General features: G+C 41.5%; 1 protein-coding gene across 3 annotated transcripts in view; it reads right to left on the reverse strand.

Annotated features, from left to right (window-relative positions):
* Positions 1-7,173, reverse strand: part of LOC144973529 (prolyl 4-hydroxylase subunit alpha-1-like) — a 32,297-nt gene extending 25,124 nt beyond the window's left edge. Inside the window, exons 1-4 of one of the 3 annotated variants that reach the window (XM_078916063.1) lie at positions 7,107-7,173; positions 6,611-6,836; positions 4,687-4,841; positions 1-76 (exon numbers count right to left, since the gene is read on the reverse strand). The exon at positions 1-76 is cut by the window's left edge and continues 83 nt beyond it. In XM_078916063.1, coding sequence (XP_078772189.1) covers positions 1-76; positions 4,687-4,841; positions 6,611-6,786 — 407 coding nt within the window. In that variant the 5' untranslated portion in view covers positions 6,787-6,836; positions 7,107-7,173. Of the gene's footprint in view, positions 77-4,686; positions 4,842-6,610; positions 6,837-7,081 lie in introns of all 3 variants that reach the window. The other 2 variants (XM_078916061.1, XM_078916064.1) reach the window with 2 other exon arrangements.
* Positions 7,174-15,000: the final 7,827 nt, after the last annotated feature.

Below are 15,000 nucleotides of genomic sequence, written 5' to 3' on the forward strand. Positions count from 1 at the left end.
TTCAAGGCAGTTACCGCCCCTGCAAGGTCTTCAGAAGACGGAAGAATAGTCCTCCGTTTGAATTCGTCAAACATGCCTCGGAAAAAAGTAGAAATTAAATATACATTTTTTTTTAAATTATGCCCTTTTGCCACGACATCATAAGATATCGTCGCCTATGCATTCCACGAAGGAATATAGATAATTCATCTACAGGAATCATCCATGTTGTCAAACAGAGCAAATGGGGGGTTAATTATCTTGCTCAAGGAAAAAAAAACGAAAGTGCCTGAAGCGGGACCTTCCAGGTCACAGTCCAATGCCTTAACCACTCGGCAGCAGCTTCTTATGGTTCACACTATTATGTTATGACGATCGACCCAATCAGCAAAGTCCGGTCCGCATTCGTGCACCGTCGCGAACCCGCCTGGTAGCATCGTCACAACACACCTTTCGACTAGATGCTCTGCCGTTTCGGGTTCTTGTCCACAGCGTGGACATAAAGGACAGGAAGTTAGACCCCACTGATGTAACGCACCGGCCGTTAGGCAGCTCCTCGACCGAAGCCGATTCGCAGCTACCCAGTGTCTCCTCTTACTGGTATCAAAGCCTGGCAACTTCTCACCAAGCTTAGAGGAGTGTAGGTCCCCGCCCCCACGAGGGATTGAATTCGTCCAAACCGACTTCCATCTCGTATGTGCAGCTCTGTCCGTAGTCAGGGATTCTGCGTACAAGGGTTGCCGGGACTTATTTCGGCTCGAAACGGGGGCACCGTTCATTATGCGCATGAGAGGGGTATCCCCATTCCCTCTCTCTTTGATCTTACTCAGCCAGTTTCCCGTAATGGTCTCTCTCCGGACATCGGGGGGCTGGATCGCTGCCATTACCGGGCCCCATTCTCTAGGGGTTGTTGCTAGCGTTCCCGACACTATGTGCATCGACTTGCGAAGTTTTACATCCACCTTCTCAACGTTTCTGCTTCTACCCCACACTGGAGCGCAATACTCCGCGGTGGAATAGCATAGTGCCAGGGCGGATGTTCTCAGGAGCGCTTGGCTAGCGCCCCAAGTCGATCCCGCCAGCTTCCTCAGAAGACTATTCCGCTTCTCTATCTTCCGGGCAACCCCTTCGAGATGAGCCCGATAGGTAAGGCTGCGATCCAACGTCACCCCTAAATATTTTGGACGCGGCTCATATGGGAGTGGCTGGTCCCCGACTAGGACATTCAGTTTACGGGTGTGCCAACCACTGCATAAGTGAAATGCAGTGGCCACGGTTTTTGAAGTGTTCATCTTCAGGTACCACTTGTCAAAGTAGGATTTGAGTCTGGTGACGTCCTCGCTGAGTACGCTCTCGAGACGGGTCCACACTTTACTCTGAGTAACGAGTGCCCAGTCGTCTGCGTATCCCAGCCTCAGGGAGGAAGTGTTCGGCATATCGCTAATGTAAACGTTAAACAACATTGGCGCAAGTACCGACCCCTGAGGGACCCCATTCTTCAATTTCCTTACTTTGCTCGTGACGTCTCCCAGCGCGACGTGGAATTGCCTTTCCCCTAAGATCGAAGAGAACAACTTCAAGGTCTTTTTGCACCTTATGATTTTTGCAAGTTTGAGCATTAACCCATCGCACCAGACCGTATCGTACGCCGCTGATAGGTCTATAAACACAGCACCTGTTTGCTGTTTTCTCTCGAACCCGTGCTCAATATGCTCTGTAAGGGCAATGACCTGCTCCGTGGTGCACCTCCCTTCCCTGAAGCCTGCCTGCTCTGGTGGCAGGGCAGCGTCTAGGACCGGCCCCCATCGGTTTAATAGAACACGCTCCAACAATTTGTAAAGACAGCTCAGCAGCGATATGGGTCTGTAACTGTCTGCCTCCTTCGCCGGCTTCCCTGGCTTCAGGATGGCAACTATCTTCGCGTGCTTCCACACTTGTGGAAGCTTTCCTTTTGCAAGGACGTCCGACATTGCCTCTGCTAGCCAGGCCCGTGCCCTGGGGCCCAGATGCGTCACCATATCGGGATATACACCATCTATCCCTGCTGCTTTGCCGTTCTTTACTTCGCTAATGGCTGCACCCACTTCTCGGGGACTGAACGGGGCCGTCCAGTCCGACTCCTCCGCAGGTAGCGAGTCCAAAATCGTACGGTACGCCTTGCGGACACCGCGCTCAAAAGCCTGATTAGGGACCCGCTTGCTACGGTTCTTAATATTCTTGGCAATTGTGTCTGCCTCGCATTCCGGTGCAGCCTTCGCGAAATTCCGATCTGGGTCCAATTTCTTTATCAGACGCCAAGCGTGGCGGCTGGAGTGTGTAAAGTCGAGACTTTCCACGGTCTCCTGCCACCGTTGCTTCCTTCCCTCTGCCAGAGACTGGAGTAGTCTATCGGCTGTGTCCTGGGACTGGGTCTGCTGGTACTCTCGGTACAGCTCTTCCGACTCTGCTGTCCAGCAAGGGGTGTAGAATTTCCGTTTGCCCCGTGGAATAGAGCGTTGAGCGCTCTTAACCAGTAGCCTACTAAATCTGGTTATATTCTTGGACTTGGGAGGAATGGCAGGGCAGACCTGCTCGATATAGGAACTGAATTCCTCCCAGTCAGCCTTCCTGAAATTCCATCTGCAAAGTGGGAGAGACTGCACCCTCGGTATTGTCACCCCAGCTGTGACAAGAACCGGCCTGTGCTGGCTATGCGGAAAGTCCCCGAGGACTGTCCGCTTCACCTGCAACGGTTCACCGTTCGCGCCTTTCGTTACGAGGGTGAGGTCTGGAGTATACTCCTTCTTATGGCGGGTACCCCGGAAGGTACCCTTGGCTGTAGGATCGTACACTAGGTGCAGATCATTACAGTCCATCCATGAGCGGAGTTGTCTTCCTGCCTCGTTGCAGTCTCGGTAGCCCCATTCGTGATGGTGGCTATTAAAGTCTCCCAGACAGATGGAAGGATGGCTGACCACCGGTATCGGTGGTGTAGTCCAAGTCGCTCTAGGTGGTTTGTAAATATTATGCAAACACAGTCCACCTACTTCCACGGAAATTCGGTTCACCCCATTGCTGTCCGTTACGCTCTCAATGACCCTTACCTTCGATGGCTCTTTAGCGTAAACGCTAACCCCTCCTTTGAGCCTCGAAGTGTCCTCGCGTTGGACCACCGTATAGCCTGGGATCTGGAATCGGGAAGATTGCGCGCCTGAATAAAGGTGGGTCTCCTGTAAAAGGAGGATATCAACGCAATGAACGGCCAGTAGCTTTGATAAAAGCTCATTTTTTGCCATACTCTGGCTCTCGACGTTCAGGGACAATATACGCGTCAGTTCGCCATCCCCGCCGTCGCATTTTCCAATCGGCAGGCCGCGAATCGATTGATGCATGGGACGTTTGCTTTTTTCTCGGACGTGCCGACGACCCGGGCGACACGAACGCGGTATTATTTGGCTAGGCGGCAGACCGCTTCGCCATTGACGGGACTGTTTGGGACTCGACATAAGGACAATAGTGTGGCGCCCGGGATAGGGCTGCTATTCGGGCACCGGGTTTGGATCAAATTTAGTCACACACCGGGGCGAGCAGCTCATGTGGCTCGTTGGCTCGATACCCGGGATGGTCTCGTGACGGTCGACCGGGATTTACACCTTTGCCCTCCCGTGTGCCTCAAGCCCCCTCACCAACTGCAAGGTAAAGATCCACGAGGGGGACCACTCGGCCACTTCGCCCCCCGAATATATTATATATATATATATATGTGTGTGTGTGTGTGTGTGTGTGTGTGTGTGTGTGTGTGTGTAAAGATAAACAAAAACTCGAACCAAAAAAAACAAACGATAATGATGAGCCAAGTCGGGAAATCAGTTAGCTAAGCAAGCAACCGGTAGTTATATAATGAATTATCTTTATTATCAAATTTCTCATTGTTCATCTTTACCATAATCTTTATTACCCTTTACGATTTCTCAACACTTACCAATTATATTTCACTTCTCCTCCTCCTCTACCTACGTTTCTTTCTCTTCTCCTTCTCTACATCATAATCAATATCATCATATTTTTTTTTTTTTGGTTGTTTTTTTGGGGGGTTTTTTGGTTGGCTAAAGAAGGGTTTTAAGCCCGAAACCTTCCGTGTTTGGTATTTTGTTCATTTGAAGCTGTTACTGTCGTTTATTCCTTTTTACATCCCACAGCTTCCAGCAGCTCAGTATCTTACTTTTACTTTCTTATGCCCTTCACTCCGGCTGTAGCATAATAGGCCATTGACGAATCCCCTCCCATCTTGTCCGGCTCTGTGCCATATTCCCAGCTTCTCTCCATGTTTAGCCTCCAATGCCCTTCTCCAGCTATCTCTAGGCAGGCCACCTCTTCCTCGTGTTCCCTGTAATGTAATGTTAGCTTAGTATCACTTTGGCCCTTCACTCCGGTTGGAGCATAGGCCATCGACAAATCCCCTCCACCTTGTCGGGCTCTGTGCCATCTTCTCAGCTTTTCTCCGCGTTAAGCCTCCAATGCCCTTCTTCAGCTATCTCTAGGCCGCCATCTCTTCCTCGGGTTCCAATGTAAAGAGCCTGCCTAGTAATGTTAGCTTAGTATCACTAAAACAAAAATCTCACATTTGTGATCATTCTAGCATTCAATTCACAATTTGGCATCTGGTTCGTCTCAATACAAAACCGATTTGAGACGATTATCACATATTTATAACTGAAATTCACTTACTGTCCCATGTGTTGTTGTAGACGACAGGTGAGACATTTTTATCCCAGTCAAGAGTAAACCTTTTGATCAGGAGGAAAGCATTGACAGGGTTGCCTAGATAGGAACTGATGTCTGACAATGCGTTGTTGGCGTGGTTCTCATAGTCATCGGCCAGTCTGGGAGTAAATTAATTAATGGATCTGAGCTTCTTCATAAAAGTCGACGGACTAGACTAAGGTATTATAGATAATCATGCTTGATTACACTTTTTTCTTAAAGAATTTAATTATAAAAACACATTGTGTTTCTCAACAGTGAATGATAATATTTGCAAAGCTTCTATAAATATTACACCAATCTGACAACCGAACCGACATATATGTGCCTAGTTTAACATTGTTGTAATGGACAATATTTCGAGTCATTTTGTTGTTGTTGAGATTTCCATTACAATTATGGACCCAGGAGGAATTGGGTTATCAGACCTGTAAATAAGTGCATGTCGATCTAAAGTAATATTAGGAGGTAAATAAAGATGTTCTGTAAATATCGTATCGTATCGTTATAAACCCTTTCAATTCTCTGTGAAACTTTCATCGATAGATACAATATTCAAAGTTATATAAACAACCTTTATTGTTAATTTGACCAATTTTGGTATATCATAGCGACTGTTTCAAATGATTAAATATCTAACAAATAGGCCATGGGGCCTTATCTTATTCTTCAGTGACATCATTTTGAACTAGCCATCAACAGATCCAATGTTTTGTTATAGCTTAACTTTCACTAATGCAGTCCATTGAAGCGATGGAGTAAGCCAGCAAACTTGTAAATGTCGTACATGGGAGAAAAAAAAACGCATATTCAAAAATTTGGCCGGAAAGCTCATCCCTTAAATATCGATGGACTTAAATGACCATCTTGGCAAAAACTCTCAAACCTGGGACCTCAAAAGCTCTCAAACCTGTGAGGCTTTTGCCAAGATGAGGGTCATCAAATCGATCGATATATGAAGGACGACTTTTCTGGCCAAATCATAAATTCGCGTCTTTTCAGAGTAGGTTACGGCAATTACTAGTTAACAATGCTGAATTCAGTGACTGCTCCTTAAGAGATCGACAGTATCAAAATATGGTTGCAGAATTGATATATAAAATCGAAAAATCTATTTGGTGCCATTTTTCTTGTTAAGATAAATTGTTTCCGCTTTAAGAATATCTAGTTCTTACTTTTATTGTTCTGGTGATGTGAAGATGTATAAAAGTTTATTTGAGAATAGTTATTAATATTTGATTAGCAATGATAATATCGTGAACAGAATTCAAAAATAACATTGATCACGCGATATGAGATTATTTTTAATGAATTAATTTGTTTATGGATGAAGGGGGGGGGGGGGGGGGGAGCATTCCCTAAAACAGCGCTCAGATTGACCCCGCAGGGTAATCGCAATAGGGGAAGACCACTGGATATTTGGAGAAGATCGGTGGATAGAGAAATTAACCCTCTCCTTACCACCTGTTGGAAAATCGTCACATTTGTTACGATGCAACCGTCACTTTTCTCATTCAGATTTCATTTATTTTTTCTATAGCTACAAAAACGTGACATTCTGTAGCAGAGCTCATATTGTCTTACAATATTATGTATAGAATATGCGTGTTGCTTTTCTGTTTGAGTTAGAAATGGCTGTTTTTGTGTTGGGTGGGTATGAAGTTTTGGGGAAAATTCTGAAAATGGCTGGTAAGGAGAGGGTTAATGACATCATTCGGTGGGAACTGGGGTGAGGTCCAGAAGCTGGCAGAAGACAGAAGTCACTGGCGATCCTTACTGTCGACCTTATATGTTTACGAAACACCAAAGAGGAGTAAGCAAGTAAGTAAATTGATTGTAGCATAATATTGAAAACATAACATGATTAGAGAAAGCATATTGTACTTACTTCCTGATGCTTTCCAACCTCATCTCTTCTTGAATCGCGTATCTTCTTAGAAGGTCAGCAATATCTCTCTCAGCAAACAAGACGTACTGTAGGTGTTCATTTGAAGTGAAAAGTTCTGCTGCAATTCGACTCAGAATTTGAATTGCAAAAAATGACAAGAATATTTGAACCCTCATTTTAGATCTTGGATCTATTTGTGTCTGTAGCAATCTCTATGTTTTAGGTGCTTGTTATATGTAGGATAAAAAGTCATTTGTGGTGCAGTAAAGAGAAGAAAACATACAAAAATAATGATAATAATACAAATAAAACCAAAAATAACAATCTAATTTTTAACACAAATCTAAATCAACACACAAGTTGTCGATAAAAATGGAGCTTTAGACAGGAGTTTTCTGCTACATAAAAAAATGTTTGAAATCCAAATATTCCAATAATTTTAACAGCAATTTTAAAAAAGAGAATTTTCACGTCAGTCACATAATAATTATCGTACATCCACGTATAATTGTTTCCAGGTCTGATAACCTAAATTATTGTTATGTTGTCGTCATTATGGAAATGGATAACTAAAATCTAATGATGAATGACAGTAATGCCTTAAACAGATGTTACATCACAACAGCGCTAGCGTTTGAACAAATTTATTGTCTAAAATATTGATTAGATCAGTCCATGGTGAAAATAAAAAGCATAGATAACTAACTAAATAAATATCCTTATGGAATAGCAAAATTAAGTGGTGCGGTAGTCGTTCAGTGTCATAAGCCCTTTTACCCCTTTCCTTACCAACCACAGGAAAAATCGTCACATTCGTTACGATACAATGAACATTTTTTAATATTCGGGTTTGTTTTGTACATCACAAAATTGAAGAAAAATATTGAGTATATTTATAAGAATGTAATATCTACTGTTTTTATCGAACAAAATTAATTATGTATTTATGTAATTAATTATTGTTTATGAGTTTAAGTTGTTTTTTAAATCAAATTTTGCATGTCGCTTGGGCGACCGAAGAGTTTCTGCAATGACAGAATTTATGATACAGAGAAGTGTTAAGACATGGAACGAGATTTTAAAAAGTTAGCTCGGGATAGAGAAGAGTGGAAACTGTCTGTGGCCTATACCCTGACCCAGGGTGGAAAAGGCAATGATGATTATTAGTGCGGGGCGGTCCTTGGCAAGCTTAAGGACCACGGTCCTACGGTCCTTGGGAAATGAAGACCGCAAGGACCGGTCTCCGGTCCGTTCATTCTTGAACCGTTAAAGACCGCTACACGATGAAAACCGTGGCCTACAGGAGTAAAACACACGGAGTAGTCACACTCATTTCAAATTGTAACCTAATTAGAGAAGAGGGGTGATGCCTTCTTTATTTGCTCACCGTACTTCATTGTTACTTCGATAATTTAATAAAATTTGAAATTTATCCCCATTAACGGAGATAATGGCATCGCCCAAGGCGTTGATCGAGTTGTTCGTGGCGTTGATACACACACGCAACTCCTACCCCCCCCTCCCCCCCCCCCACACACACACACATTAGAGGGCAGCGAGCATTGAAGAGTAAGAGAGAGACGTGAAGTTATAATAAGAGGGGGTGGATGAGGTGATAAGAGTGGTCGATGGTGACTTTTCGCCAGATCTAACAAACTCAGCTACCCATTCATTGCTGAGTAGACAGGGATTCAGAAAAAAATCGACTGCACCCGGGATCGATCTCTGGCCCTTTGCGTATAAAGAGAGTGCTCTATCAACTGAGCTATCGGGGTCCCCAAATATTCTATTGGACCTTTTAAAAATACAGACGTTATAACTGTTTTTTTTGGACGGAAGAAACTAATGAAACTCATATTACTTGATTAGTTAAAACACCAAACGAAATTTTAATATTATTGTATTATTTTAAATGACAACAATGCGATAGAAAGGAGTGGCGACAAGAGATGGACAAAAGAAAACAAAAAATCAGACTTGCAACTTGCTAGGTTCGACCACACACACACACACACACACACACACACACACACACATCTTTAGTAGTCACATACATTTCAAACAATAACCCATTAGAGAAGAGGGGTCATGCCTTCATCATAGATCATTGTCATTGCGATCATTATGGTGTAGTAAATTTTGAAATTTACCCCGTATAATGGAATCGTCCAAGGCGTGCGCCTCCTGTTCCCCCCATCTCACACACGAAAGGGCGGTTTGCGGAGTGGAGGGAGGTGGTCGTCTGCCTCTATGGTCGTCTGTGTCGTTTAGTGTATGGCAAAGGGGGGTGGGTGCGATTAATTAAGTGGGATGGGTGGTGATTGGTGGAAGATAGGCAAAGGACCGAGGCAACGAATCGCTGGGGAAGTAGTATGGCGCGAGACCGTTGAAAGGTGATAAGAAGTGAGGACCGCCGGCGGTCTTCCTCTTTGGGACTGGACCACGGTTCACAGCTAAAAGACCGTGGGACCGGTCCTCGGTCCGGTCCTCAGCGCGGCACTAATGATTATGACAATGCTGAAAATTTACGGTAAGAAGAGAGTTAAGGCCAGAACTGAACCCTGTTTTTATGGCTTTTATCGAAAAGTCACTGTTGCGTGCTATCCATTTGATGAGACGTTAACCCTGTCCTTACCACCTGCAGCAAAATCGTCACATTTGTTACGACACAATATACATTTTTTTTTCTTTTTCAGATTGATTCTGTACACCACAATGATCTTTGTTTAATTAAAAAGAACATAAAGTTGTTTTGTAGAGAGATTGTTTGAGTTTGAAAAATCATTTGTTTCTGCTGGGTAAGCCTGTCATTTTTGGGGGGAAAATACTGAAAATGGTCGGTAAGGAGATAATTAACGTATCGCAAAGTGTTTACGCTTGATCTAGTAGTCTCGGTAGTAATTTTCTAATAAAATGTCATTTTCATTAGTGCCGCGCTGAGGACCGGACCGAGGACCGGTCCCACGGTCTTTTAGCTGTGAACCGTGGTCCAGTCCCAAAGAGGAAGACCGCCGGCGGTCCTCACTTCTTATCACCTTTCAACGGTCTCGCGCCATACTACTTCCCCAGCGATTCGTTGCCTCGGTCCTTTGCCTATCTTCCACCAATCACCACCCATCCCACTTAATTAATCGCACCCACCCCCCTTTGCCATACACTAAACGACACAGACGACCATAGAGGCAGACGACCACCTCCCTCCACTCCGCAAACCGCCCTTTCGTGTGTGAGATGGGGGGAACAGGAGGCGCACGCCTTGGACGATTCCATTATACGGGGTAAATTTCAAAATTTACTACACCATAATGATCGCAATGACAATGATCTATGATGAAGGCATGACCCCTCTTCTCTAATGGGTTATTGTTTGAAATGTATGTGACTACTAAAGATGTGTGTGTGTGTGTATGTGTGTGTGTGTGTGTGTGTGTCGAACCTAGCAAGTTGCAAGTCTGATTTTTTGTTTTCTTTTGTCCATCTCTTGTCGCCACTCCTTTCTATCGCATTGTTGTCATTTAAAATAATACAATAATATTAAAATTTCGTTTGGTGTTTTAACTAATCAAGTAATATGAGTTTCATTAGTTTCTTCCGTCCAAAAAAAACAGTTATAACGTCTGTATTTTTAAAAGGTCCAATAGAATATTTGGGGACCCCGATAGCTCAGTTGATAGAGCACTCTCTTTATACGCAAAGGGCCAGAGATCGATCCCGGGTGCAGTCGATTTTTTTCTGAATCCCTGTCTACTCAGCAATGAATGGGTAGCTGAGTTTGTTAGATCTGGCGAAAAGTCACCATCGACCACTCTTATCACCTCATCCACCCCCTCTTATTATAACTTCACGTCTCTCTCTTACTCTTCAATGCTCGCTGCCCTCTAATGTGTGTGTGTGGGGGGGGGGGGGAGGGGGGGGGTAGGAGTTGCGTGTGTGTATCAACGCCACGAACAACTCGATCAACGCCTTGGGCGATGCCATTATCTCCGTTAATGGGGATAAATTTCAAATTTTATTAAATTATCGAAGTAACAATGAAGTACGGTGAGCAAATAAAGAAGGCATCACCCCTCTTCTCTAATTAGGTTACAATTTGCAATGAGTGTGACTACTCCGTGTGTTTTACTCCTGTAGGCCACGGTTTTCATCGTGTAGCGGTCTTTAACGGTTCAAGAATGAACGGACCGGAGACCGGTCCTTGCGGTCTTCATTTCCCAAGGACCGTAGGACCGTGGTCCTTAAGCTTGCCAAGGACCGCCCCGCACTAATTTTCATGTTACAGGCCAGATACTGATCTCGACTCAAGTGTAAATGAGTACCTGATTCTAGGCAGTGACAGATATGGTTGTACAAAAAGTTCACATTACATGCGACTGGTACTGTATAAAATGGAAATAGGGTTCCATATGGTCTGCTAGGAGAATAAATGAAACATTGTGAAACGCATTAAGTGTGGTAAATCCGTAAAAATGTGACATACAACTGTTCTTGTTTATTTCATTTTTAATCAACCAGTTAATTGCCGAACTCTGCAAAAATCATGTATATTAAATTTTGGCCAGAAAACGAGTCCTTCAAATATCGATCGATTTAAATGTCCCTCATCTTGGCAAAAACTCTCAAATCTGGGACTTCGCGTTTGCATGTCTCTGACAACATTCTTCGTTATAGTTACACATAGCCAGCTACACACCTTACGAAGAGCCGCGTGACGTCAAACTACCCGTTTTGAGCTTAACTCGATTACTATTGTATTAAGAACCAGTATTTTATTGGTAGACTGATTATATAAACCATCAGCCACATATGTTACTAGCAGTGTAAACCACGGTAACATAATGATAAAACTAAATTGAAAACAATAAAAAGTCAATCATAAATATCGTAGCCTCATTCAGGTGACACAAATTATTGCATGAGCTCTTTTTAACCAGTTAACTGCCATACTGTGGAAAAAGACTTGTTTTTTTTTTTTTTTAATTCTGGCCAGAAAACTCGTTCTTCAAATATCGATCGAATTCATTAGCCCTCATCTTGGCAAAAACCTTCAAACCTGGGACTTCGCGATGTCCCAGGTTTGAGAGTTTTTGCCAAGAATTTTGCCATTGAATTCGATCATTATTTCAAGTACATGTTTTCTGGCCAAATTATTAAATACGAGTCTTTTTCCACAGTACGGCAGTTAACTGGTTAATTGTCAGAATGTCCGATGGTTTATTATTATAGTTTTGTACTACCCAATTGCTACCTGCTACCATTCGACAATTTTAGAGTAAAAAAATGTAGATTTTGTATTATAATAATAATAATAATGATGATGATGATGACGATGATGATAATTATTATTATTATTATTATTATTATTATTATTATTATTATTATTATCATCATCATCATCATCATCATCATCATCATCATCATCATCATCATCATCATCATCATCATCATCATCATCATCATCATCATTATTATTATTATTATTATTATTATTATTATTATTATTATTATTATTATTATTATTATTATTATTATTATATTATTATTATTATTATATTATTATTATTAATTATTATTATTATTATTATTATTATTATTATTATTATTATCATTATTATTATATTATTATTATTATTATTATTATTATTATTATTATTATTATTATTATTATTATTATTATTATTATTATCATTATATACATTAAAATATAAATTTTCTAACAGCGACATTTTTACTGACCTGGTATAACTCATTTCACACTGTCTGGATTTTTTAAAAAACGTTAGTAAAGAGTCTTTTTCAAGGACCAAGCTTGGTGTCTCCCTCAGCGGGACTCAAACCTGGAACCTACAGGTCAGCGACAAAATAATGGCACCGCAACTGACTCTACAAAACGCAATAGACACTTAGAGTGGAAAGTGGAAAGGAACATAACCACGCTCCTTGGACAGTCGCCCAATTTTTGTTTTTTGTTAATGACATTTGGTGCTTAACTAAGCAAAATGCACGACAGTATGCGTTTGAAGTAAAATTACCGACTAGATAGCTCAGACCTGCCTAGTAATACGAAAAATTCGTAGAAAATACGGATTTTTGGCTCCACCTACAGAGCTGCATTGGTCTCTTTGTCTCAATATATTTTGTTGAAGAGGAAAGTTTATCTCCTTAGAACCTATAATATTCAGGACTTTGGGGCATTTCTGGACCATGTTGAGAGGAAATTGTTTATTTGTAAAGCTATTTAAAGTGAATTTTCCTTCTTTTTTTTTCCTTAGAAATTCCGAATTTTTGACATTTCTAATAGGCAGCTCTGTTTTTACACGCCTGATCAATCGTACCATCACAGAAAACTTTTAACGTTTATAGATAGAACAAGGTTGTCGTCACTCAGATCTTTGTTATTGTTTTTGCCATCCATCTTTATGAGCACTATAAACTTATTAAGCAGACAATAAACCTTCACACATAGTTTTGTGTGTTGGTCCTTTATATTTCCGGATGGCAATATTATGAGTTTCTGCGTCGAGCGCATAGCATCTATAGTCTGATTGAGTTAATCTAGTGAGATCGAATCATTCACAAAAATAACGGTCGAAAAACAATAACAAAGAGAAGAGTAATATTATCAACTTCATGAAATCTATTGTTAGTAAACAACTAACTATATTATTATTGGTCCGAGCGGACTTGACTGTGTGTCACAAATCCTGCGTTTTGATTGGTCAAAAATCTACTTGTCAATAATTGAGTTAAATGATCAGAATCGGAAATGTTTCATTTTTGAAGTTTGAGAAACTAAGCTAGATTTCCTCAATTGATATTTTAATTGTTTGACTCGAGTGCTACAAATTGGTGGTTCGAACGCTACTAAGATTTAACAAATCAGAATATTTCCTGCTATTGAGCCGGTTCCGTCCCCTTGACTAATTGGCGGCCATCTTGGTTCTAAACAAAGAAAATCATTACTCATTATTCTTCATGCTGGCTAGAACTTTTCACATGTCTTGTGATCAGAATGTGTAAAAGTCAAAACATGATCAGATTTATGTTTTTCCTCTCCTCTGGATACGCTTTTATGCTCGTCGGAGAAATATTTCTGAAGGGCGTCCACCATCGCTCCGATAGTTATGAGCCAGTTACTAAGTTACCATGCGTCATTATGAGGGAAGTGACGTTACGACTGTTGAAGAATATTATTTCCAGTTAACGAAACTGCATGGCAAGCCTTCCTTGATTCCATAGCTACCTTTAGTGCATGCCAAACAAACAAAGATCAGTCCCACAGCTAGTGAGTATTTATCACGATATTTGGGCACATTGATGAGGAAATTACATCACAATATCTGACGACATTTTGTCTTTTTTTTTTTTTTTTAATCGTCTTTGTAAAGTTTACGAGTGCTGCTCAGGATCTGCGGGCTGTTTGCTTCGGGTGATAAGCAAGTATGTACTTTAAAATATATTTTTTTTAAATTGAGCTTTTATATAGCGCAATATCCACTAAATGTGCTCAAAGCGCTTTACAAGGGGTCCCTGGTCAACAGCAACATTTAACATTAGGACGGGACACGCCGCCTGTTAGGAGATATTACAATTTTTCGGACAAAGACAACGCTGTTAACGGCAAGGTACTCATTTTACACCTGAGTACGGTGAGAGAAAGTGAGTAAAGAGCCTTTTCCATGGACTCAACTATGCGCCGAGCGCGAGGCTCGAACCCAGGACCTTCCGATCCGAAAGCGAGTGTCATACCACAAGACCACATAGCCGCACAAAATTGGCTATGAGACTGGTAAGCTTATTGACATGGTGCCTTTTTTTTTCTTTTGTTTTTTGTTTTTTTTTTTTTGTTTTTTTTTTGTTTTTTACTATTATCTTATGGTGTGAATCTCGGGTTAATCAAGGAAATACCGTGAATACGCATTGCATTCAAAAAAATTAAGTCCGTTATCGTACAATTTATTAAAACCTGTCAAATAAACAAATCGGTGGTTTTATTTTTGACTCGAAACTAAAATAAAGTATATTATTTTACCTTTGATATCAACCAAATAACAGTGAACCGACAACCCATAGCCATCTAAGGTATTTTTGCCTATCACCCGAAGCTTGCAGCCCGCAGATCCTGATCATCGCTCATCATTTTAACACAGACGATTGGGGGGAAAATGCAGTGACGTCAGGTGTTGGGATTTAATTCCTTCATCCGTGTGTCAAAATATTGTGAAAAATACTCACTAACTGTGATACTAACCTGTTTGTCTGTTTGACATGTTCTTAAGGTAGCTATGGAATAGGATTCAATAGTCTGATGTCACGTGCGCCCAGCAACGAGCAGCTTGGTTCTAAACCAAGAAAATCGGTACTTTTTATTCTTCATGCTGACTAGATATTTT

This window comes from Berghia stephanieae, chromosome 5 (genome assembly GCF_034508935.2).
Source record: "Berghia stephanieae isolate SIO BIC M18660-M18661 chromosome 5, UCSD_Bste_1.3, whole genome shotgun sequence".
Lineage (NCBI taxonomy): Eukaryota > Metazoa > Mollusca > Gastropoda > Nudibranchia > Aeolidiidae > Berghia > Berghia stephanieae.